General features: G+C 39.9%; 1 protein-coding gene across 1 annotated transcript in view; it reads right to left on the minus strand.

Moving 5' to 3' along the window:
* LMBRD1 (LMBR1 domain containing 1) overlaps nucleotides 1-26,847 on the minus strand; it is a 169,510-nt gene that overhangs the window by 135,337 nt on the left and 7,326 nt on the right. Inside the window, exons 3-5 of the mRNA XM_006127231.5 lie at nucleotides 26,721-26,781; nucleotides 9,124-9,221; nucleotides 6,790-6,857 (exon numbers count right to left, since the gene is read on the minus strand). Coding sequence (XP_006127293.1) covers nucleotides 6,790-6,857; nucleotides 9,124-9,221; nucleotides 26,721-26,781 — 227 coding nt within the window. The remainder of the gene's footprint in view (nucleotides 1-6,789; nucleotides 6,858-9,123; nucleotides 9,222-26,720; nucleotides 26,782-26,847) is intronic.

Genomic DNA, 26,847 nt, shown 5'->3' on the forward strand with positions numbered 1-26,847 from the left:
GTTCGGCAGCCCAGAGCACTTCCGGGTTCCCAATGGTGCCGGACCATCAGGAGTGCTGGAGCATTGGATGCTGGACCAATTGAGTTTTACTTTAATATGGAAAGTTTTGAGTTGCTACTTTGATAAATCATACAATTATATATGGAGTGGATGACATTTTTCAAAACAAAGAAATGCTGCAAAATATTTCTCTCCACCTCAACCCCTTCAGTGAAACTATCTAGATACTAATATTATATGGATTGTGCTGTAGTGCAACTGTTTACTCAGATAACCTGGAATAGCATTACTACAAAAATAAGCACATAAAGGAAGATATATTTGAGAAAAGTATATCAATACACCCTTTCCAAGTTCATCTTTTCTGTTCTAGGGCAGAGGAAAAGGAGATTAAAAACTGTTAACTATAAGTAAGTTCAAACAATATGGCTAAACTACAAGGAATCTGCTTATAACTGGAATAATCCCAGATATTATTGGACAAACCAGTAAATACAATTTTAGGAGTGATCCAAAAGCTCTAAAAGCTATTGTGGCATTTTTTTTGGGGGTGGGGGGGCAAGGGATGTTCAGTGTTGATTATAAATCTAGGTGTGTGGGTTACATATACACCAAAATGCGTTTCATATACACATTTGAGATACAATTAATGTCAGAGGGAACAGTTTTCCTTCTCCCAGCATTTTCCTTTTCTCAAAGCCCCACCCCTCTGGTACAGCAAATCCTAACAGTTTTTTCCCCACTCCTAGTGATTAGCCAGACCATCTAAAAGCAACCAAGCAACCCTATAAAAACTGCTCCATGACTGTCACAAGTCTTACCACTTTGGGGTAGAGTTGTTAAACTGTAGTCAATTAGTTGACTACTAGCATTTCCCACTCTCCTCCTTCTGCCCCCACCTTTATATCAGAGAAGGGAGCAGTAGCCAGTGCTGGGGGGGACCCACTTAAAAGTCAGTTCATCCCAGCACCATCTCCACAGTTCGGGGGGGCGTGGGGAGGCAGCAAGAGAGGCAGAGGGACAGCAGCGCTACAGTTCTGCCTTTTAAATATATGCAGAGCCTCCCAACTCATACTAGATTTAAAAGGCAGAGGCACAGTGTGGGAGCCAGCACAAGCTAGAATGAAGCGGTCCCAGCTTGCACCAAGTCCCAGATCAACCCCTTCTGCTTCTCTGCAGTTTGAATGTAGTAGGAAATTGGCTGCCTGCATGCCTGGCTTCTACTACATTCAAACTACAGCGATGCAGCAGGGGTAGATCTGGGACTTGATGCGAGCTGGGACTGCTACTATCATGGGCTACTATCACAGCTGTGGTTTGACCTGACTACTAATGCTGAGTGTGTTTCCCTCTAATGCCAGAAGAAGAGGGATATACGGAGGAGATCTGTGTCAGACTAAAATTCCAGACCTTGCCGGCTTTATTGCCGAATACACTCAAAGCGGAAGATCTTCAATCTTGCCTTAGGATTATCTGGCTTGACATCAAATCACAACTAGAAGTATCTTGGAAAAGACTCACTCCACAGCCATAATCACCACTTGAGCCACAAGAATCACAGGCAGCTCTTGGTCAAGATTCGATCCTCTTTTTTTGCAGTTTGCTTTTGCTCCTCTGGAACAAAGCCCATGGCATTCCATGACTCATGGCATTCCAAAAGGTAGTGGGATATTATATAGTTATGTAATTGGGTACCCTATGCCAAGAAAGTCAAATCAATATTCTTCCAGTTATGTCCAACTTGCATTCTTCCTTGGCAAGAGTTAGGGGAGGCAGATGGTGACTAATCCGTCACTGTTGAGAAAGACACAGCTCTAATGTTGGTTATAGGATGTTGGATTAACAACTGGTGGCCCTCAGCAGCCAGTGGATTCATCCTGTCTATACATTTAAGACAGGATATCCCTAGTAGGGATATTAAAGGCAGCAAGGGGGAGGGGAGGACCCAGTGCCATGGGGAGTCAGCTTTAAGGTGGCTTGGCATAAGACTGAATCAGTGGAGCCGCTTACTACCCCCTCCCCCACTGCCTCTTAGAGGCAGCAGTGAGGGGCAGGGGGAGAGGGGACATTGCTGCAAAGCAGCCTCTGTCTTCAGTGGGCCCAGGCTCACTGTGGACAGAGGCTGCTCTATGGGATGCCAGCACAGCTTCTTTCTGCTCGGGGGAGCAGGCTGGAGCCCGTCTGTGCAAAGAACCAGTATTTAAGTTTACTTCCCTCACAGACCGGCTTCTGTCTGCCACCAAGGGCTGCTGCCTCTAGTATAGAGGCAGCAGAGCAGGGTGGCAGTGCACTCCCCAGGAGTAGGGCTCAGAGCACATGGGCTGCTGGCTCTGCCCGCGGGGACTATTGAATAGTCAGTCATGCAATTGATTCAATTAACTGTGATCTAATATCTCTAGTCCCTAACTGGGATGTTACTACAGGATATGAAAACAGAGGTTTGAAGACTCCAGGACAGGGACCACTATCCACAGCTGGAAGTTGGAGTCATTTGTGTTGCCTTATTTGGTGGTAAGGTCTGAGTAATTAGAGATGCTGAATTGGAAGATGGATACACCTTACGACCAAAGTGGTCTAGCCTTTTGCTGTCCTAGTCCGGTGGGATGGAATGGAAGCAATATTTGGCATGCTGGTGCACTGCTTCGACCACAAGGAAATCAGGGGTAGAATGAGTAAAGAGAAATTCAGAGCCTATACATAGGTTGTAGTACTTTCTATCTGACCTCTGGCATGTAGGTGGCATGAAGGCTAGGGTCTGACATACTGTATTGAAAGGATCCATAATAGCAGCACTGAAAGGAAGCACTATCTTGATGGAGGGTGATGCTTGTAGTATGCCAGTTAATTTATGTTGAGTCTTTGACAACCCTGCCATGGTGATCTTAAGCTCTGTTGCCACCCGCTTAAACAATTCCTGAAAATATGAAAAGTCAGCCGTTGATGGTGTTGGTGGGGGGCAGGACTGCCTCTTCTGGCAAAGACAAGGAATTAGTTGGACGAGAGACATCAGGACCAGGTCCTTCAGAACTTCCATCTGCTGTTCCTCTGTGGCTTCCAGCTGATGAACAGGAGAAGCAGTGTGGCAGGGGAAGGGGACATATAGGAACTGACCTATTTGAAGACTGGATTGCATGCTGTGAGGTCTCCTATAACACCTCCTTGGGCTCCAGTAAGTCCAATGGTCAGAATGTGGCATTGTTTGTGGCAACCCTGTGTGTTCATACCATCGTGGCATCTCCCTATAATAATATGCTCTAGGAGTCAACTATGGCTGTGGAGATGGGTTTCTAACAAGAAGCACGGTGCGGTGAAAATACATCCTGGACACCATCACCCTCACCACTGGAAAAATGTGACTGCCAAATATTGCTATGCCAAAGCTCAGAGAGGTCAGTGCTGAAGAGTAGCAATTGATGTCAAGGTCACCGTTAGGTCAGCATGGCACATAAATGGTATTGGTGCGAAGGTGGTTGGTGTTGCTAGTTGCAATGGTGCCATCAGTGGTACTGGTGTGATTAGTGCTGTTATAATAGTCAGCTGGTGAGTGGGCAGTGACCATCATTGCCAAAGTTTGTGGAAGAGTTGCCAGTGCAGACTTTGAAGCAGGTGGTTTAGACCCATTCGGCTTGGTGCCAAAGCAGGTGCTGGACAAAGCCATGGTACATGAGGTGCCAGAGATGCTCAGTGCGTCAAATGTTGAGCCAATGAGGCAGATCGTTTCTTTAGGCTGAGGTCTCCATGTGGCACTGATAAACTCCTCTTTGCAGTTTTGGCATGAGGAGAACTTGGCAGTGAAGACACTGACTTGGACTGTGTGCCTGGATCAGAGATTGGGTAGAGAGATTTCTCCAATGAAGTCATTTTTCCACAGAGAAGCAAATAAATTTGCAGAGAACATAAAATCTGCACGTGTGAAGTGGCACAGAATTCCCACAGGAGTAATAAGTGCACAAGAGAAGCAAAGCTTGGAAGAAAACTGAAGGGTACACTTGACACTGCTGTAATCAGTTCTAATTTCAAGTTTATATAAAGAAGTAGTTTAAATCTTTCATGTTTGAAGATCAAAATTGAATTGTAGTCTTTGACAATTCTAGAAGCTACTGAAATTCAACTTAAACATTTTGTTTAGAGACTAATATTAAAACTATATACGTAAGATTTTTAAAAATTACACTGAAAGGAAACGTAAAATACGCTGAGTAGAAATTATACAAATTCTACTCAGACTATTCTAAATTCCCTTTTAGTACTTTACACCTGATAAAATGATAATGAACTTTTGGCTATAAGCATTACAGTAAAGCCTTAAATTATATTTTATACTATAGAGTACTGAGATATTATTCTGTAGGGATGCCTCAACAAATCATTAACTGTCATCTAGGAATAGGCTTTAAAATTTAGGCATGCAGGTAAAGTAAGTAGGTACAGGCATGGAGCAATCATGAATAGGGCCACTGATTAATTCCAATTAACTCATGTGATTAACTCAAATTACTTGCAACATTCAGTTTTTAAAAGTTTCACTGTTAAACAATTCAAGAACATTTAAGTTCAATTAATCTTGTATAGTTCCACATTTTCAAATACAAGTTCCTATTACACAGAAAAGTGTAGATTACTCACTACATAATTCTACTGTAAAAATGAAATATTTCAGTGTTCTTTATAAAAAGTACTACAGTGCACTCTAAATTGCATTTTCACAGATGTAGATTGTTAATTGCATTCAAACAAACCAGTAAAAACTTTAGCACATAGAAGTCCACTCAGTCCTACTTCTTGTTCAGCCAATAACTAAGAAAAGCAATTTTGTTTGCATTTCTAAGAGAGACAATGCTGCCCACCTGTTCAATTTCACCTGAAAGTGGCCAGGATATGGAGAATTTGCATGTCACCTTGAAGCCGGCACGGCAAGGTATTTATATGCCATATATGCTAAATATTCATTACCTCTTTATATTTCTGACACCATTGCAGGGAACATGTTTCCATGCTGATGACATTAAAAATTAATGCATTAATTAGATTTGTGCCTGAACTAGTTAGGAGAGAACTATATGTCTCTGGCTCTGTTTTATCTGCATTTTGCCATATATTTCATGTTGCAGCAGTCATGTGATGACCCAGCACATGTTCATTTCAAGAACACTTACTGTAGATGTGGCAAAACACAAAGAAGCTACCACTGAGACTTCTAAAAACAGCAACAGCACTTTACCCAAGGTTTAAGAATCTGATGTGCCTTTCAAAATAGGAGGGGGACAAGGTGTGGAGTATGCTTTAAGAAGTCTTAAAAAAGCAACACTCCAATGTGGAAACTAAGAACTCAAACCACAAAAACACAACACCCAACCAACCTTCTGCTGGTAGCGTCTGACTCAGATGGTAAAAATATACACACGATGGTCTGCTCTGAATCATCATCAAGCAGAACCAGTCATGTCCTCTGGAATGGTGTTTGAAGCACAAAGACAGGCGAATCTTCAGCACAACTGGAACAAACACCTTGCGACTCCAGCTGCAAAAATGCTATGTAAAAACCTGTTTTCACTTTCAGTGGCATTTTCAACAAGCAGACAGAATTATCTCCTGTACACATAACTCAGTTTTTGTCTGAGCGATTTACTGAACAGGAAATAAGACTGAGTAGACTTGCAAGCTCTAAAGTTGTACATCATTATTTTTGAATGTGGTTATTTTCTGTACCCAAATCTATATTTGTAAGCTCAACTTTCATAATAAAGCACTACAATATTTGTATGAGGTACATTGAAAGCTACTATGTCTTTTGTTTATCAATTCTACAGTGCAAGTAATTGAAATATTTAATTAATACTGCTGCAATAGAAAACATTTCAAAATTTAAAAAAACATCCAAACTTTGATTTCAATTTTTATATTCTATTAACAGTACAATTATTCACTATTAATTTTTGAGTTAATCATATGAGTTAACTGATTGACAGCCCTAATTTAAACACTAGCTAATTCATATACCTAGGCATGTTTTCTCATCAAGTATGGATATACACCTAATTAAATCTGAAGCAGGACATGAAATAATGCTTAAATTTCTGCAGAACGCTATTTATAAAGAAAAAAAAATCTTATTCCCTTGAGTGAGTAATATATTCCAAACTAAAACTAAAAAAATCCTTCAAAGTCAAGTATGTATGTACATAAATATAAACCTCTACTGAACTATTAGACCCAATTCAGAAAGCATAAAAAACCCTCAGCCAACTTATGTACAACGCCCTAAATCAGGAAGCAATAATGTACAAACTAGTTTCACAGACTAAAGAAATCAGAAAGTTAAGATATGCATTATGTGGGCTGAAGTTTATATTAAGATATAACAGACTAATAAGTGTATTTCATACAAATATAAAGAGTAAAGCATGAAAAGTAAAAAATCCAAAGTTAAAGCTGCATGCATAACTTTAATTCTGCCTCTTATGTATATGCATCAAAATAAAGCAAGCAATATGACACACTGTATAGTTTTCCTCAAGTATAAAAATGGATTCTAATGTTAGGGATACCCAAGACACAGGGATTTACAAGTCTCTCCTCTAGAGCTGCACATGAAGAATTAAAAAACCAAACAGGAAAAAACAGTTATGGGTGTGATGTTATTATAACCTACCCTAGTTTTGCTCTAGCGATTCTGGGTATAAGAATTGTTACAGGGATTTTTCTTTTATCTATTTTTCACTTAACCGCTTCAGTTGTTCATTAATACAATTTTTTTTCCTTTACCTTCATTTCAATACACAAACTTACCCAATTATAAGAAGAACTGTGCAAACCATGAGGAATCCCAAAGTGTACTTGAGTGCAGTTTGAACCTGCTGCATTCAAAATTAACAGTATTAATATATTGAATATAATAAAAACATCTGCCTATTTCTAGGTTAACCAATACAGCACATAATAGGCTATTTATTGGGACATGTTTTCTATAAAAATGATACTGTTTAACAAAAAACTAGAATTATGCCAACTGCTGCCTTAGCTCTAACTAGTTGATAGGTATTTCATATACTTTTATTACCTCTTAAAATGAAGCTATCACACAATGTATGCTTGGGCAAGCTGCTCTGGCTTTTAATTTTCTTGAACATCTTGGGTGTGTTAGTCAACAGATAAAGGCACAATACTAAGTAATCACAACTTTCTTCTGCAGTCTGCTTGTAGAGTGACAAATACAAGCATACATATATCTGTAACATGCCCTAATCTGAACTCTGTAGTGCTACTATGTGGAATTCGATTTTGACAATTTCATTAAATTAATTATTCTCTTAACGTGGTAAACAGAATAAGTTACAATTTCAGGACAGCACTGCTGCTTGTTTTCATTTAATGGCACTCTTGTTACATGACGAAAGATAAATGTCCCTCCTAAGAAGTAGTTGCTAGTTTTCTGATAACAATGGCTTTGCGTTCATGTACTTTACTTCAGAGTCCAGTCAAGAACAGGGTTCCCCCCCAAAAAACCTGAGATTGTTATAGGGTACAGTTGTGATGGTCTTCTCCACCCCCATGCTTTATGAAAAATTTGCTTGTGAATATAAATATGCATAACTCAGATGTTTTAGGTTACATGAAGTACATAGTCTATTACAATGTGCTGGATCTGTATATCCTAATTTGTGCATGTATCATTCTTGTTTGTGAAGTTACAAATATGAACTGTGAAGTTGTTTATAATTTTAGTTATGCTATTGAGAGCCATTACTGACGTTCCTGAAGCCTAATGGCTCGGTGATCAACTCAACTTGAAAACAGCCTTGTTAATCCTGTAATCCCAAGCAGCAGTTGGTGCTAGAAAGACGTGTGACCGTATCACCTGGTACTGAAATCCATTTTGAACTTGATATTTTTCCATGGAAGGGGCGCATAAAATGTAAAAATAAAGGATTCCCACCCTGGAGAGAAAGTTTGGTTAGTCTAGGAGCTAAGAGCTAACCCCACTGTGACTCTGAAGTTTTTCCCCTTATTGACGCATCAACTAGTCAATGGAAATTCCATCGACTAGTCGATTCAACAAAATTTATCATCCCTAAACAGAACCTTCAAGAGCTGGAGACCAAAGTCAGAGTAAAAGATCAAATTTGATTTGAAGCTTTTTATGTGAAATAAGAACAGCTGTTTAGGGTAAGAATTTGCATGCAACAAGTTTCATAGTGAATTAGAACTACCTATGCATTCCCTATTCATTTTAATTTAGAGACTTACTTTGATCTGTTTGTTTTCACTTGCAGCTATTGAAATCCTACTGTTTGTAATTAATAAAAATGTTTACTATCAGGCCCAGTGTAAATAGTTACCCGGGGGGGAGCAACTACTGTGCATACCTTTCACTGATAAAAAGTGCTGACTTTGAGCTTTCAGTTGTGGTATAACAGTTTTACACACAGAGACTGATTTAGGCATTCTAATCCCTTTTGGAGGTTGGTTTCCTGGGTGCTGGGACTCTGAATTGCACCCTTTCAGAGCTGAAGTGGTTCAGTGCTGTATTGCTCTGCAGAGGGCATTTACTCCAACTCTGTGCCTTGTCAGGAAGGAGCAAGAAGAGGGAGACCAGATGATCTGGCCATCAGAAGAGGGTGGTGGAGAGCAGAGAGCAACAAGACAGGAGTCAGTGGCATCAACAACACACTGGGGAATAATCCCAAGGGGATTTCTGCTACTGCGCCCCATCACAATAGTATTTACACTCTGAGTAAAGGGAGTGTTGGGAATCAAGAAAACTACTCCTGCCAGATTCTGCTAAAAACTGACTCCTACAATGGAGCATTAAAGAGGGCATGTCATGAATAGCTTAATATTAAGCTAAGTATTCATATTGCAACTCATATCTCTGAAAGTAAACTTACTCTAAAGCAGTCTGCTGAGTTTCTTTATAACAAAAGTAAACATCAGTTTATTCAAATTAGACTCGAATGTTAGAACATCAATGTAGGTTTTTGTTTAAAATTAAGATCACATAATGGTTCAACAATGTTGCTTTGAACAGTTGAAATAGGGCAGCTGTTAAACTTCATTCTTATTTGACTACTGAATTCATACCTTAAGAAGAGACAAAGCTAGGTGTAGCATAACTGAACTTACTGAGCATGTGTTGGTATCATCCTCATCCTTCTCCTCGTAATAGAAATAAACAAAAGGGATCCACAAAAACACAGAGAACAGTATGATGGAATACAAAGCTGAGGGGAAAAAAAGCAGAAGGATTAAGTTGTTTTGACTTAATTGTTACATAGCAAAAGCTAAAAGTTAACTGGTAGAATAATCAAAATCTTAGATCACCATTTCCTCTCATCAACTAAAAAAAGGTGTCATTGTGAGTCTCTCTCTCTCTCTCTCTCTCGGGCAAGTGAGGCATGATTGCAGAGAGTCTATTTCTTTGCTGGTCAGATAAAACATTTACTATGCATCAACCATTAAGATGAACCTGTCAAGTTTCAACAGTAAGGCATAACTGGTAATGCAATTTTTCAAATGACATGCAATTATGTGATCAAATTATCTCTGCTATTATTCCTACATATGTTGTCAGTCATGTGATCTTTAGAGATATGTCATGATTTTTTTCTACACAATAAGCCATCAATAATTATTGAATCTATGTTTCATGTACAAATAAGTTGGACTCCAACCATCAATTAATATTATTGCCAATAAGCTGTCAGGCATTATTAGGGAAGAAAGCTGTAGAACAAAGTATTTCAATAGCCAGGACCCTTTCATGCCTCAACACTTGAAACCACAAAATAAATTCTATCACTGAGACTGAGCCCTTCCAACAAAGGGGGAGGAGTAAAGGGTGAAGGAAAAATCCACCAATAGCCAAAAAATTAAAATTAGTTGCTGGCTCACTTTTCACACAGTTAGGAAGACAAGGAAGAGATGTGCCATTCATCTCAGAGAGGGGAGCTATCGCTAATTACCAGATTCCCGGCATCCGTAGGAAAAGTTGAGCTTTCCTCTAATTGTCAGGAAGATGTTCTAATGACACACCCTTACCGCTGCAGCATGCCTTATACTTCAAAGTTGTGACCAGCTGAGACCCACCCACCCGAACACTTTCAGTCGTGATAGCGACCGAGTAGGAATGAACAGAGAAGAGCACAATATATATAAGATGACAAGGGGAAGATTAAATAGCAGAGTTCATTCGTTTACAAAGTACGTGAAACAATATTAAGTTTATGAAATAAAGTTCTCTGAAAGTTGTCTTCACTCAGATTGCCTCCTTACAGTCTTCTCTTCTCTCCTTCACTAAATGTATAGAATGCAATGTGCAATTCCTGTGCACAAAATTCTAAATGTTCTCAAAAATGAAGTAATGAGCAGCACTCTGATTAGAGTAAATATTAGCACATCTGAATATAAAATGACAAAATTTAAGATAGGCCATTTAAGCTAAACCCTTCATACTACTCATATTCATTCTAAGAAATGTAATGCTAATTGGATTTACAAGTGAAATAGAAATTCATCTCAGCCCAAGAAAATGCTGTGTCTGGAAAACTGACAGCTTGCTTAGTGAAGAGTGTTTTGGATGGTCATCTTAATCAACTTACTTTAAATTAACTTGCAGTTTATTTGCACAATGTTGCATAGATTTATCTACATTGTTCCCTCCTCCCCACTCCCAACAAGGTACAGCCCACAATCACTAGACCATTTCCTTCATCAAAAGCTGAAGGAAATTTTTAATTTGGGATGTTGACTAATCCTCCATCCAATAAGCAAATGTTTATCAGATAGTCGACTAGTTCTAGTTCCCCCCACCCCGTCTCCGCCACACACACTCCTTTCTTCCTCTAGCAGAGGGAGGCAGCAAAAGTGGAATGGGGGCATTTCAAAGCAGCAGCACCGCAGAGCCCAGGGTCAGCTGGGGACTCCCCCACTAAGAGAGACCCCTGCTGGTCCTATACTCCCCACAGCACTTTCGCCTTTTAAGCATAGCAACAGCTCTGTTGCTACTCTTCAAAGGCGGAGGCTTATCGACTAATCAAATAGTCAATGCAAACTGCATCGACTATTCGATTAGCCAGTTAATTTGAATAGTCTTAAAACAATGGGGTTTAGTAGTTATGGTGGAGCTGAAGGGCCATATGTAAAAGCAAGTCTAGAGCCTAATTCCAAGCAGACTACCAATGACTTCTGGGCATGAAGAGACAGGCTTTTCTCTAGGACACTGCTGAAGTAAGCCCTATGTATGAGTACTTCTTGAAAAATCTCAGGCAATTTTTCTTCTACATTATTATCCAGGTACATGATGGGAAATAAGCATTTCTTATATATCAGGTTCCTCTAAAGGCATCAAATTGGTCACCAGAAACTACTACTCCCTTTTCCAAATTTAGACCACAAACTCTTGGATTTTACTTGGGTCTCTGGTAGTATTGTCAAGAAGCCAGGTTGGAGGTCTAGAGGTTGGTGACATTGAAAATAGCCTTCATCTTGGATTCACAGACTGAGAATGACCAAATTTAGTTTAAGAAAACTCTTCTCAAACATGAAGCTAGAAAAAGATAAGGCTGTTCAGTGCCCCCCCAGCAGACCAGGGAGACGAGGAGCAGCTTTTCTCAGCAGACACCTCAGCTTGAGAATAAAGGACTGAGGGAAGTGAGGTGTGGGAGAATAAAACTGAGCTCTGGAGAAATGTTTGGCTAGAGTTTCCCCTACAATATGTACCAGTTCCGACTTACATACAATTGCAACTTAAGAACAAACCTACAGTCCCTATCTTGTACGTAACCCAGGGACTGCCTGTATTTTGACCAAACTAATAAAATCAATCTGATGTGCTTTTAATGTCTTTAAGAATAAAGTACTATGCAATGTAATTCTGCTGGAGTATTCTAGGTTTTAAAATATTGATTATTGTACACAGTTTCCCCTTGACAAGCTATTCTGACACTAGATCATTTTCTTCATTAGAAATGAGCTGGGTTTGTCTCTTCAAAGCACCATGCAGCATAAAAAATTGCATGCAACTTACACATATGTTTAAATTTAGTGTGAAGTGGAGAAAGCTGAACATAGCTACCTTAACCAAAACTTAATACAAAAGAAATACACAAGTCAGAATTAGCCCTCATAACACTCTAAAAAAAGATTTAAGTGTATTGGCATTATGAAAATAAATGTTGTACCCTGTAATGCCCTCAAGGTTGAGTTTTATAACATTAAAAGTAGAATTTCTGAATAGATGTTAATATATTAAATCATAACAAAACATTTAAAAATAGGTAATTGTTGGTAATCTGTTTAAACTTTCATTGGTCAGAAGCACAAACACAAACAGGGCAAAAATCTTACAGAAAAGAACTATTCCAGCAGTTTCTCAGTGTTAACTCAGTGCCTGTTACAGCCTCTCCACGAGTTAAGAACGAATTATGCACCAAATACTTGGTCGCAATTCGATTTGTTAGTAACTCAGACACCACTGAGTTACATAACGACTGCACTGTTCGTAAGCACGGGTTGCATTCATAACTCTTGGACCGCCTTTACGACCACTCCATGGGAGCTTTGGTCGTAAATGCAAACGGTCGTAACTCGACCATTCACAACTCTGGGACCAGCTGTAATCTGCTCCTTGTTTCCCAGGCTACCTTCAAAATTGAAGAATGATCATGAGTACCATACATTTAAAGCAGAACTGATGAACCTTTTTAGGGTTGGGTGCTTCTGACCCACAGAGGAAAAAATAAAAATTCAGTCATGGGCTATACACAAGTGAAAAGCAAAAACAAGCCTTCACTGATGTGGCCCCAGCCTGAGAAGGTGACAGACACTCCACATTCTGCTCACGAGGCAGAGCCTGGGGGTTAGGGGACGGAAGGGCAGGTCAAGCTAGTAAATTTTGTATGATCCAGCCCCACTGGGGAGGGGGAGGGAGAGGAGGAGGGCTGGAGCACTATCACAGGCTCCTCAACACTGGGGGAGAGCCCTAAGCTTTGGGGTCTGGATACAGGCAAGCCTGGATGCATCTGGCCTGAGGTTCCCCACCCCGATGTCCTACTTCTAAAAATCTGAATGCTTTACATCACTATACTGCAAAATCCACTAGTGCCTTAATACATTTGGATCAAAATTCATGCAATTAACTCAGAACAAATTATGATTAATCACAATGTTAAACAATAGAATACCAATTTAAATTTATTAAATTTTGGATTGTTACCTACATTTTCAAGTCGGGTTGCAAGGCATCCGGTTTTCACCCAGACAGTCCAGTATTTGTGGGCTCCATCTGGTAAAAACATAGGAAATACCAGACATGTGCAATGTCTGGTATTTCCTGTTTCCCTGGGACAGAAGCCCAGTGGGGACAATTTTCATCTGGCAGGGGTGGGGGAGTGAGGAGTGCGCCAAATGAAGGGGGAGTAGGAGGGGATAATTGCCGGGCGCCTCGCTAGGGGGGACTGGGTTGGGGTGGGAGCGGAGTGCATGCTGCTCTGGCCCACGTGACCAGCAGAGATCAGGAACTGGCCACGCAATGGCTCCCTCTACAATGCGAGATGAGGCAGCCAGGCCAGGTGGGAGGAGCAGACACTTTAAAAGTCAGATTATTCCTCTGTGCCTGGATCTGCAGGGGGCAGGAGGGGAGAGATTTGATTGGAGTGGGGGCTTCCCAAGGCTGGGGATGCCTGCTTCAGGTGGAGGGGGAGTGCACTGGGATGGCGGGATGCTCGGGGCGGGATGCTCTGAGGCAGGGGTGTGTGCATTGGGATGGGGAGACTGGGGAAGGTGGGTGCATTGGTGGTTATTGTGTGGTCCTAAACTGAAGAATGGTACAACTTGCTTGACACTTTTTTTGGGGGGGAGGGGGGAGGAAGGGAGTTAATAACTTTGGTCTCCTCCCTCCCTCCCCCGGACAGAATTTTTTCCCCAGTGCTTTTTTTTGGAGGGGGTGTTCAGTTTTTGTTGTTAAACCATCTGGCAACCCTATCTTCAAATACCTGGATTACTACACTACTACAACACAATATAAAGTGTGCAGTGCTCACTTCATATTTCTGACTACAAATATTTGCACTGTAAACATGTCAAAAGTATTTTAGTTAGCCAGTAAGACTAAAGAATTTAATGAGGCAAGAATAACCAAATTAAATTTTATGCTAAACATTTAAACCTTCTTTCAACGAATTCAGACTCCTCAGACTGTCCCAATGTTTTTTATTATTATGCCTGTGTAAGTTGCTTTGACTTGTTCCAGTATTAAAAAGGAAAACAAAACAAAGAGCCCACACCCACTCTACATTCCATCTATAGAGAAGTTCAACAGCCTGAGCATCTAATCAGCATAATCTGAGGTTTAAAAATACTATCTTTGGTATGGATGAAGTCCAGGCATCTGTCCTAATACACTTTTTAAAAAATTCTCGTGGTTTTGTTATAAGTGATTCACAAACTTACAATACTAAAAGTTGTTATTTCTTTGTAGACATTATCACTTAAGACATTTCAGAACAGCAGTGATTCGATCTCACAATGCTTTTTGGCACCTAAACAAATATGAAGTGTTCAAGTTAAAGAAGGCTTCATATTAAACAGATTATTCCTTTTCTCTCAATGCACCCTTTAACACCGTGGAGGTAGGGAGACTTGAGGACTGGGTGCCTAGTGGAGAAAGTGTATAGTAGAAAAGTTTGTGTTCGTATTAATGGTCATATTACACTGGTTTTCAGTAGAATTTGAGTACATTCTCTCACCTATGTTATTTATTCTAATGATTATCAGATGACAAGTCTCATTAAAGCTAAAACATGACGTAAAATTTAAAACTTTGGTTTTAGATGATCTTGGGTATGTGGATGGTACTAGTTTACTTGGATAGACTGACTAATTATCACTAATGTTGGAAGAACTGTGAAAAACTGCATAATCTAGGAGATTTAAGATCAAGTGTGATAAAAACCAAAGCATTCACACCTCTAATGAAACTGAAGCAAACGGCCTGCCTATCTGGTTAGTCTGAGGCCAGAAAATTCTTTATCTGAAGAAAAAAATTACACATGGATCAGATTTGCATCTATGACCACATTTCAGCATCTTCAAAGGTCTCAGGATAAAGATCTGAAATACGATACAGAAACGTGGCTGTTAAATGAATTATTTACAGTATCAAAACTTATGGCACATTAACATCTGTAAATTTGACTTGTCTCAAAGCACAAGACTGCATTTTGCCAGGATTGTCTATGTTACACCAGTAGAGAATAAGATGGTTATAATGGAGGGGTTATGTCCAATACACAAAGGTGGTACACTTTTACAGAAGGTTTACAGAGTTGAAGTCAAAGTCAAACAAGACGGAATTTTAAAAGGTGCAACTGATGAATTTAAGAACCTAAACATTCCCATACTACCTCTTGCAGAAGCAAGGGGACTTCCAAGTATTTGTTCCTGGTAACACTATCAGACAGCATGTAGAATCGAAGACTTTGTGGCCTAAATTTGGAAAAGCAACTAGTAATTTCTGATGACTGATATTGATACCATGAGAGGAACCAAGATGGATGTCTATTCTATGTGCCAAAAGAGGTATATAACAGCCAAGCGAATCTTCTGCTACTGCCTAACTTAAGTGAGAAAACACACATCAGAAAAGGGCAACTAAAATGATTAGGGGTTTGGAATGGGTCCTATATGGGGAGAGGTTATAGCGACTGGGACTTTTCAGTTTAGAAAAGAGGAGACTGGGGAGGATATGATAGAGGTATATAAAATTATGAGTGGTGTGGAGAGGGCCGATAAAGACAAGTTATTTATTAGTTCCCTAAATAGAAGAACTAGAGGACACCAAATGAAATTAATGGGGAGCAGGTTTAAAACCAATACAAGAAAGTTCTTCTTCACACAGCGTGTAGTCAACCTGTGGAACTCCTTGCCAGAGGAGGCTGTGAAGGCAAGGACTATAATAGAGTTTAAAGAGAAGCTAGATAATTTCATGGAGGTTAGGTCCATAAAAGGCTATTAGCCAGGGGATAAAATGGTGTCCTTGGCCTGTGTTTGTCAGAGGCTGGAGAGGGATGGCAGAAGACAAATCGCTTGATCATTGTCTTCGGTCCACCCTCTCTGGGGCACCTGGTGCTGGCCACTGTCAGCAGACAGAATACTGGGCTAGATGGACCTTTGGTCTGACCCAGTACGGCCGTTCTTATGTTCTTATCATACATAGTGTTTCAACAACCACAAATTTAATCACAATGACCTAATTTTGTAAGTTTTACATTAAGTGTGGTGATTGAGTTGAATAGCTCAAAGTAGGCAAAAGAGGCTAGCTTAATATTAAATAGAGTACTTCCAGCCAATAACTGTACAACTTCTCTTGATTAGGAAGCACAGACCAAAGAATCTCAAATCTCACCTCTATTCACAGAATTTAAGCAATGCACCATGTGGATCAATATCTTGTTTTTCAATAGTGGCCAATGTCAGCTGCTTCGGCAGGAATGAGCAGAACAGACCATCCGGGGTTGACTATTTTCAGCTTCTTACAAACAGAGGTGAGATACTCAAACTTGGATTGCATCCCTTCCCAACCTGGTTAATAGCCATTGATGAACTAGATAAATTCATGAAGGACACATTCCTTTCTAAACTGGTCTTCACAACCTCTTCCAGCAAAGTTCCCCACATTGACAGTGCACTGAGTGAAGAAATACTTCCTTCTTGCTCCCTGTTAATTTTGTTTGGTGACCTAGTTTTTGTGTTGAGATAGCAAATAAAGTGCTTACTCTATCTTAACACCAGACATGATTTTATGCAACTATCATATCTCCTCAGTCATGTCTTTTCTAAGCTGAAAAGTTCCAGTCCTATTCATCTCAGATGGCAGCCATTCCAAACCCCTAATAGTTTTTTGTTGCCCATTACTGTACCTTTCCCAATGCCAATAAACCTTTTTTGAAATCGGGATGCCGCATCTGCACATGGTATTCAAAAAATGTGTACATACCATGGATATAGAAAAGTAACATGATAGTCTGCTTTTTATATATATATCCCTTCCTTGATGACTCCCATGGTGGTTTACCTTTTTAAATGCAGCTGCATATGAGTGGATATTTTCAGAGATCTATCCACAATGACTCCAAGCTGCAAGAACCAACATTAAGAATTGATTTAGTTTCTCCACAATGGCCTTTTTCTTCTTTGGGTGATCCTTTTGCATCTCTGTTGGCCAGTAGCCCCACGGATTTTTTTAACAAACCTCCTGCTTCTGATGTAAGCAAAATATTGTGCCATTACCGAGCCTTTGGCTATCTAAATTTTTAAACTCTCCTACTTATAATGTAATACTTCACATGCCAGAGTTTGTTATTTTTCCTATTTCCTCTACAGGATTTAAACTTCCACTTTTCAAAGAGGGCCTCTAACTGCTTCATTTACTTTGTTGTTTCACTTGTGCGGCACCTTTTTGGTCCTCACTAAATTTTTTTTACTATAGGACATTTATTCATTCTGTAATACAAGACAGGACAATGATTTTTACATCGCCACTTATTCAATTGACAACTGGCAGCCAATCAGCATAACAAGTTGATCAATAGACTCTTTTGTAAATGCAATTAATATGTCATGTTTACCATAAACACATTTTCCTCATTAAATTTATGCCAACCCCAAAGTAATGGAATACAATCAATGTTCACTGAACAAACAGTCCTTGGCTTCACTTGGTAAGACTGAGTGAAAAAATACTCTGAATGTCATTTTGTTGTAATTAAGAGTGAACCTGAAGGGACCTTGAAAGCTATGACATACATTTTCAGCTTCTAGTCTAGAATACTCTTCCCTTTCTTCGTTGCTAGATAGGAAAAGGTTGTAAAACTATTTTCCTTTAACATGGTAGCAAATGGGGACTAGGATTATAAAGCAATAATTTAGTAGTCCTTGATTGAATATGGATTACTGTTTTCTTGAGGAGTTAACCTGACTGTCTTTCCTCTCCATTATGTCTGAAGGCCATTACTCTTTCAAGCTGCAATTCTGACCCAACTGTAGAGAATTCAGTTGCTGAAAGTTTTATTTAGTCTTTCAGAAAGACTACAGTTTCAGAAACTGCTGGCCTTTCATTTGACTTTGGAGATCAATAACCTGGAGGACATAGGGATTCTATACTGAAGGAAATGTTTTTATACAATTATATTTGCTTACAACATGCTTCAAAAATGTTCATATTACATAAGTACCTGTAATTTTCTTTAGGGACATAAAGAAAGAAGGAGAAATGTTTAAAGACAAAATATTGAATTCTCATGAATTAAATATTTCTATGGTCCCCTCTGCTACTTTGAGAATATGCATGACTGGAATATTGGTCAGGAAGGGCTAGCAGGGAAAACAGGGGAGTGGTGTTACTTTACATATTAAACGGTATATATTTGGACTGAGGTTCAGATAGAATTAGGAGACAGACTTATTAAACATCTCTGGCTAAGGACATGGATAAAATACCATGAATGAGATCAGGGCATGTGGTCTACTACAGACCCTCTAATCAGGAACAGATGGATGGGGATTGTTTTTAATTGTTAAAAAAAGGTCCAAAGCATAGGACTTGGTGGTGACAGGGGATTTCAGCTACCCAGGCATTTATTGGGAAACCACCACAACAGGACACAGATTAACAGGCATACACTCATTTGTTAAACTGCGTTTTGTGAAAGTCTATTCAAGAATGTTGTGAGTCTTATAAAGGCTATTACCTTTTCTGGTGCTCTTGACTGCACATCAGGGTAATGGTCAAACAATTTGACTATCTATACTTTTATAGTGTGTGCATAAATTTTGCTAAAAATTACTTAGAAACTATGTATTATTGTTGGATACAGTATAAAACATGCATTATTTCCTAATTCCTTATCAAACTGACTAAATGCAAAATAGCAAAAGGCAGACCAATACTGTTAGTTCAATACATAAACCTCTACCACCATCTGGAGGCAGAACTGTGTTATGGCATTAAAAATGTGAACAGTATATTAAATTAAGTGTAATCAAGTTGATACCTCAAACACATGATATTTAAGCTAAAGCTATCACAACTTTTTGAAAAAGTAGCTCAGCCTCCATTTTTAGTGGTGCTGAACTTTCCTCAAATTACCCTTTAAAATTCTTTTAATATTGTTTTTCACACTTATTTTTTGCTGAGAATGAAGCATTATTTCTTCAAAATTAATCAATGAAAATCTATTATACAGTTTGAAGTCTCCCATTCTATGTATACCACTAAATGAACTATGGTTTTACATCCCTTTATTATAGTCCAATAGCTGTAAATGTGGAATTTTTGCTTTCCTGTCTGAAAAAACTCGTCAAAAACAAACAATGTATCCCACACAATATTGTTTCCTTGTGAAATTAATGTGCATTCAATTTAGTCTAACATTTTTAGGTCTGTTAGGTCTTACTACTCAGTAAGGCTATGTCTACACTGTAGAGATATTTTGAGATCCTTCTGGTATCCTGAAATAGATATTCCGCATCTTAAGAGCAAACCCGTTATCAAAATATAATGGGCTCGCTATTCCAACATCCCTGTAAACCTCATTGTACGAGGGTTAATGGACATTTTGAAGTAAGCTATTTCAAAATTACCTCAAATTATGTAGCTTATTTCAAAGTAAGAGTGCTATGTAGATGCACCCCAAGGAGGCAAATGAAAACACTAGAGCATAATTTCTCAAACTATGGGGAGGGATGCTCAAACTATGTGCTTTCACTTTATTTTAGGAGCTCTGTTGGTCTGCCCTAGGCAGTAGGGGCTCATGCAGAAAGGCCACATACACCTAGGAATTAGGGATAGAGGATAGACGGAGCCTCGCCACCTCAACTCAAGCTCTCCTTTTCCCCTGTTCCATCTCCTGCTGTCAGTCCAGAGATGGCAGCAGCAGAAGCTCAGAGCTTAGTGTTTCAATGAGGTGGTAAGTCTGCAGTGAGAAGTGATAAATATGACTTTTCACATTGTCATCCTTACTTCCATGCCACTGCTGGCTCAGTGCAGTCTCCAGAGCAAGCAGCCTGGCCAGAAGGAGCAGCTGCTTTCTCCTTTGCCTTCAGAGTTGGATAACGTTATATATACACACCAAGGGTTAGGAAAGTAAATGATTGTTGACACAGAAGTGTGGCCAAATCAAATAAGTTTGAGAATCATCAATTCAGAGAATCCAACAACTGTACACAGTTAATCAAATCATTTCCTCATAGAGCAAATTACTAAGATCTCCCTCAACACTTATTTGTCCAGAGAATTTAATGAAAACTTAACTAAGACCACAAGAATTGTTAGGGGGAATGCAACATACCTGCAGTACCTGACATTATACCATCACAGGTTGGACATTTGTGGTCTGGCACCCTTGGGGCCTGGTAGGTCCCAAACAAGGGAATTTGCCAACCAGGGGAAGTCCCCTGTCACTGATCTCCCAGGCACCAGTGGACTCCGCTTCTGGCTCCAGCCTGCCCCACTGGCTTCAGCCAACTGTGCTGCCAACCCAGGCTAAACCCCTCAGCCCTGGAACTCCCAAGTGAGCTGCCTAAGCCCCTGCTGCACTCCTAGCCGTGCCACCAGAGCTCCGCATGCTGCCTGAGCCCCCTGCTACAGGGTTCCTAGATCTACCACAGGGCTCTCTGTACCACCTGATCCCCTGCCATAGGGCTCCTGGATACACCACTAGAGCTCTCCACAATAGATGAGGGCTCCTTTATGCTGCCAGAACCCTGTCATGGGGCACCCCCATGCACTGCAGGACTCCCCACACCACCTGAGCCCCTGCCGCTCTTCCTGCATGCACCACCAGTGCCTCATACAGACCTGTTCCCTGTAGATGGGCTACTGGTACAACCCTAAGTAAGACATCACTACAGGGAGCAGTTCTGTACAACCCACCAGAGCTCCCCGTGCCATGGGATTCCCTGCACTGCCTGAGTACCTCCCACAGGATCTCTGGCTACTCCACTAGAGCTCCCTGAACAGGAAGGTCCTCTGCCGCAGGGCTCGCAGCTGCATTACAGATTCACCATGCTGCTTAAGCCCTCTGGCGCTGTACTCCCCACATTGCCTGAGCTCTCTACCCACCACTGGCTTCCCTGCCCCTGGGCTCTCTGGTCTGGCAACATCTGGACCATGGCTGTTCCATAGACCAGAGAGTCTCAGTTTAGGGAGGAACAACATGAATAATTTAGCCATTTAAAAGAAGAAGTCCTCTTTTATGCAAGTATCAAGAGCAGATGAAGTGAATCCAAAAAGCCCTTGCGTGTCTCAAGTCTAGACAATCCAACCTGAGTGGGTAGGCAAAGTTACCACCCTAATATACTTTTAAGAACTTTTTTGCTGAGGTCTAGCACCTTTGGGTTCAATGCTGTGCACTAAAGCTTTTGGGAAATTTTCAATTATTTCTTTTGTTGAAAGATACCAACTGTTTAAAAATTGAAACTGTATGAAGCATTCTCAGGACCAGGATAGAATTTCTTATCAAAACCAAACAAATCCCAAGCATAAAACCAAAAATATTGCAGTATGTTAGGCTGCTCATCTGGGATGTGGGAGACCCAAGTTTAAGTCCAGGCTTTCAGTCAGCTTAAAGCACTAAGCTACTAGCTATTTGGGAAGGTAAATGTTTTGGTAAAAGGTTTCAAAAGCTGTATTTCATCCCCACATGGAACAAAACCAAAATACTGAAATTTTATGCAGAACAATTCTTGTTTTCCATTTGGCCCTATGCAGAACTTCAATCCAATTCCCAATCTAATGGTAATATCAGCAGTGAGGGCTCTCTTCCAAGCCACACATGTTTTTTTTAAAAAAAATGTTCACATCTATTTAGTTGAACATTTTTTTCCTATTTATACCCATTACTGAAAAGAATTGATAATACAACCCCAGAATATATATAGTTAAAAGGAACTTGACACGTACCTATAGTCACCAGGATGAAAGTTTGGTAACATTTTAAGTTAGTAATATTCTCAAGTGGTCCCTCTTCCTATGGTTATTGGTGAAATTCTGATACAAAGAATTAATAGGCCAAAATGCAAGAACATTTCTTCATAAAGATATTTCTCATATTTTATAGTACCCTCAGGAATCAGAATACATCACTGTTTGAGGAGAAAATGTAATTACTGACCCAGTAGGAAGATGCAGCCAAGAAAGCAAACTCCAGTGCAACCTTGACACTAAATCAGGTACAGAGTAATGACAAACCAACACAGGGGATGACGTATTTTTAAATAAATGTTGATTGCCGCTTTTGTAGCAGTACTATCAATACAAGCCACAATAAAGACAGCATTTAGTAAGTCAGATGAATTCTAGGACTGCAGCTTGGGACTAGGCATTTTAATTTTTTCTGGAATCTTCACTGTAAAATAGGCCCCTTGTTCCAAAACATGAATGAATGTCTGTACTTTCAAATTTGAAAGGCACTATACACATGCTTTAGGTCTTTAGGTTCCACTTTAAAGCAGAGTATGATAATACCGTTACCAGGTACATCTAGCACAATTTATGCCAACATTGCTTCAAGAGTATTCTCTCCTCCAGAAGAGAAATTCAAATTAAGTAGGTCTTCTTTTGGGGGGGTGGGGGGGGCGGGTTTAAAAGACCACACATTTTTTCCCGTATCACAAAAAAGTTTCCCTTTTCCTGAATGTGTTTAGCCTTCAATATGTATTATTCATCATTAAAATGTATTACATAATTCAACATATTCATGCTCCTACCACATGATCATTTTGTAGAGTCCTTCATTAATCGCAGGCGTTAACACGTCAATTGACAGCCCTAATTGATTTCAATAATATAAAGGTTGCACTGCTCACATTATTTTTTAGTTACAAATATTTGCATTGCAAGTCTACTCAGTCCTTGTTCAGCTAAGGAGAGAAACGAGTTTAGTTACAAATTGTAGGAGATAATGCTGCCTGCTTATTTATAGCATCACCTGAAAAGTGAGACCAGACATTCAGATGGTACTGTATTAGCTGGCCTTGCAAAATATGAATCTTAAGTGCCAGATGCGCTAAATGTCCCATCAAACTTCAACCACCATTCTATAGGGGACATGTCCACGCTGATGACAGGCTCTGCTCGATAATGATCCAAAGCACTGTGGACCGATGAATATTACTTTTTTGTCATCTGAATCAGATGCTACCAGCAGAAGATTCATTTCCTTTTTGCTGTTTCCAATTCTGTAGTTCCCACATCAGAGTGTTGCTCTTAAGACTTCTGAAAGGATGTGCTACGCGTTTGTCCCTCTCAAATTTTGGAAAGCACTTTAGATTGTGTCACCTTGGATTGAGTGCTAGCTATCGTTTAGAAGTCTCACACTGGTGCCTTTTGTATTTTGTGAAATCTGCAGTAAAACTATTCTTAAAACATGTGCTGAGTCATTATCTGAGACCAATATAACATGAAACATATGGAAGAATACTGGTAACAAAAGCTGGATATGTACATGTTCTCTCTCCAAGTAGTTCAGTCAAATTAATTGACACAATTTTTTGAAGTGAGTGTCATCAGCATGGAAGCATGTCCTCTGGAATGGTGGCCAAAGCATGAAGATGCATAGAAATATTTAGCATATCTGGAATGTACATGCTATGCTGTGCCACCTACAGAAGTACCATGTGAAGGCCCCTTGTCACTTTTTTAGCAACATTGTAAATATGGAAGTGGACGATATCTCCCATAAATGTAAACAAACTTGTGCAGCCCATCACTAAGACACAAGAAGTAGGACTGAATGGACTTGAAAGCTCTGAAGTTTTATATTTCATTTAAAAAGGGGATTTGTACATAATTCTACATTTTAAGTTCAACTTTGATGATGAGATTGAACTATAGTACTTGCATTAGATGAATTAAAATACTATTTTTTGGTTACCAAGCAAATATCTGAAACCAAAAATAAAGTAAGCAACGTACACTTTGCATTGTGTTATAAATGAAATGCATTTGAAAATGTAGAAAACATTCACAAATATTTAATGAGGTATTAATAGTGTGATTAAAACATTAATCATGTGACAAATTTTGCAGAGATACTACAGTTATTTAAGTTAGGAAATCAGGATTGGTTATATCTCGAAATCTGTTTCCCCAGAGCCCCAATTACGCCCACTGATAATTCTGACAGATCTCCAAAACGGTAAGAGCTAGAAACACCAAATTTTGAACAGATACTACTGATTTCTTAACTTCAGTAACTGCATTGGCTATATCTCAAAATCAGTTCCCCCGGTTCCCCCAGAGTCCCAACTGGGCCCTCTGATAATTAGCTTTTAGTAGCACCTGATCATAGACATTTGTTGGACTCTTCTGTTAAGCACGTCACAAACTGCAACTATGAGATCCTAGAGGATAAAGCATGTGGGCACCTGCAGCACCATCAAGGGAAAGCCCATGGAGGAGAGGCTACAGTGAAGCAAAGAATCAGAAACCTCCCCTATACTAGTGCACCAGCTGGTCTCCAAGACAGACCCAAATATGGCTAATGCTGGCTGGGGTCTAGCCTTGCTAATTGTGGCTGAGAGAAGCCTCCAGCTATCACAGCCTCTCAACATCTTCACGCAGCTGGGCTCCGACTGAACCCCTTCTGGAAACTAAAGTTGCTTCCCTCCCCACACACCCAAACAAGCCATCCCATCACTCGCCCTCCTTTGGGCTGCATGCATTCTCCTAGCAGGGCTGTGTGCATTATCAGCAAGTGCCATGGGCATTATGCACTTTGCAGGATTCAGCTCACAGTACAAAGAGGAGGTGAATAGGAGGAGAAGGTTTTGAGCACAGTGGACTTTGAGGAGGACACAGTACACTCAGAACAGCCTTCTCTCATTAGTATAGGTATGTTCAGGTGCTGCATGTTCTGATCATCTAGATATCACTAACTGCATCTGGTCTGAAGGCATTTCACTTTGTCTTATCAATGCAACCGGTCCAGCTGCCGCTAGGAAGTCCATTCAGGTTGCCCCATGGAGCATGCACTGAAGGCACTGGGGGAGTGGCTACTTGGGGAGCAGTGATTTGATGCTGCTGTAGAGCCCAGGAGACATCCCCTCCATTTGTCAGGGTTTCTGGCAAGGAGGCTGCAGGCATTGATTTGCATAGAGTCTTTAGAGAAGATGGGCCTTCCTGATTTGTGGGGATTGAGAAAAGAGATCCTATGGGATTTATGCAGGACAATGTAGCACTTTAAAGACTAACAAGATGGTTTATTAGATGATGAGCTTTTGTGGGCCAGACCCACTTCCTCAGGTCAACCTGATCTGAGGAAGTGGGTCTGGCCCATGAAAGCTCATCATCTAATAAACCATCTTGTTAGTCTTTAAAGTGCTACATTGTCCTGCATTTTGCTTCAACTACCCCAGACTAACACGGCTACATTTCTATCACTATGGGATTTATCATTTTGTAAGCACATCACTAGCTATGTTTACTTTTCTCTGATATATTACTTTTAAGAAATGTTTTCAATAAAATATGCTATGTTAATGTAACTGACATAGTTCATTCATCACACCTTTTATGCCAGGTATTTCTGTTAGTATCCTCTATTACAAATAATGTTTTATTTAGAATGGACAGATTGCAGAGATGGGTTCAACACTTTCTAGAAAAAAATAGTTTAAAAGCCACAGAAAACCACATTTTTGAAGTGAATTGGAAGTTACTCTAATCTGGTTTTCTTCCTTTTGTTTTGCTTAGGCTAATTACCTGTATGTTCCATTAAGCTCATTTACTAGTGTGAATATAGTCCTCATGCAGTGTCTGAACAATGAATGGTCTTACCTACCATAAGTATTACAATTTAAAAAGAAAATTGCACTGAGTTAGGTACAGTAGCAATACCTTTCATTACCTTAATGGAGAAAACCTCAACATACCCTGCTACATGTTAAAAAGGTGACAAGAGTAGGGCAAGAAATTCCCTAAGGAACTCATTAATGTCTATTAACCATAGTGTAAACCGCGTAGTATATGTCTGCATGCCCAAACACATTAGCCAAGTTTTAAGCATTGATTTATTTAAATGTATTAAAAGCTTTTATTGTAGACAGAATATGAAAACTCATGCTGAGTTATAACTAGGGATGTTAAATTTCAATTAATTGACTAAATCAAATAGTCAGTGGAATCTCATTGACTATCTGATTAGTTGATAAAAACTACCCCATTACACGTTTCAAATGTACAAGAGCCCCAGTAGGGGCGCTAGTACATTTCAAAGATTTAAATGCTTTATGGAGCCCAGAGCCAGCGAGGCATCCAACTGACCCTGGGGTCCATGTGGGCACTTACGCTTTGAAATGTACAAAAGCCCCAGTGGGGACTCTTCTACATTTCCAAGTTGGTGGCCACTGTGCTCCTGCCCCCTCCCATGGAGCTGGGGGAAACCAGCTTTTAAGCCGGCTCCTTCCATTACCCCCTGTTTTTCTCCCTCCTTGCTGCCTCTGTGATAGAAGCAGCAGGAGAGAGGTGGGGAGGGAAGTGACTAGTCGACTATCCAAAAAGCAAAAGTTTACCAGGATAGCTGACGCTAGTTGACTAGCTGCTTACATCACTAATTATAGTGTCCTAAAAATCTTACAATACAATACTTTTATTGGAAAGTATAAATGCATAATCCAGACTCGAAGAAAATCCTAATTTTAGAAATTGTTTCAAAAATACTCACTGTAATATCCATATAGTACTGTGTCCTCAATTTGTCTTGTAACATTAGCATCAGCCCACTCCTAGTAAGATTGAAGAGAAAAATTATGCAATACTTATTTCACAACAGCTATTCTTGCAATCTATAT

The sequence above is a fragment of the Pelodiscus sinensis genome, chromosome 3, assembly GCF_052426305.1.
Source record: "Pelodiscus sinensis isolate ZL-2025 chromosome 3, ASM5242630v1, whole genome shotgun sequence".
Lineage (NCBI taxonomy): Eukaryota > Metazoa > Chordata > Testudines > Trionychidae > Pelodiscus > Pelodiscus sinensis.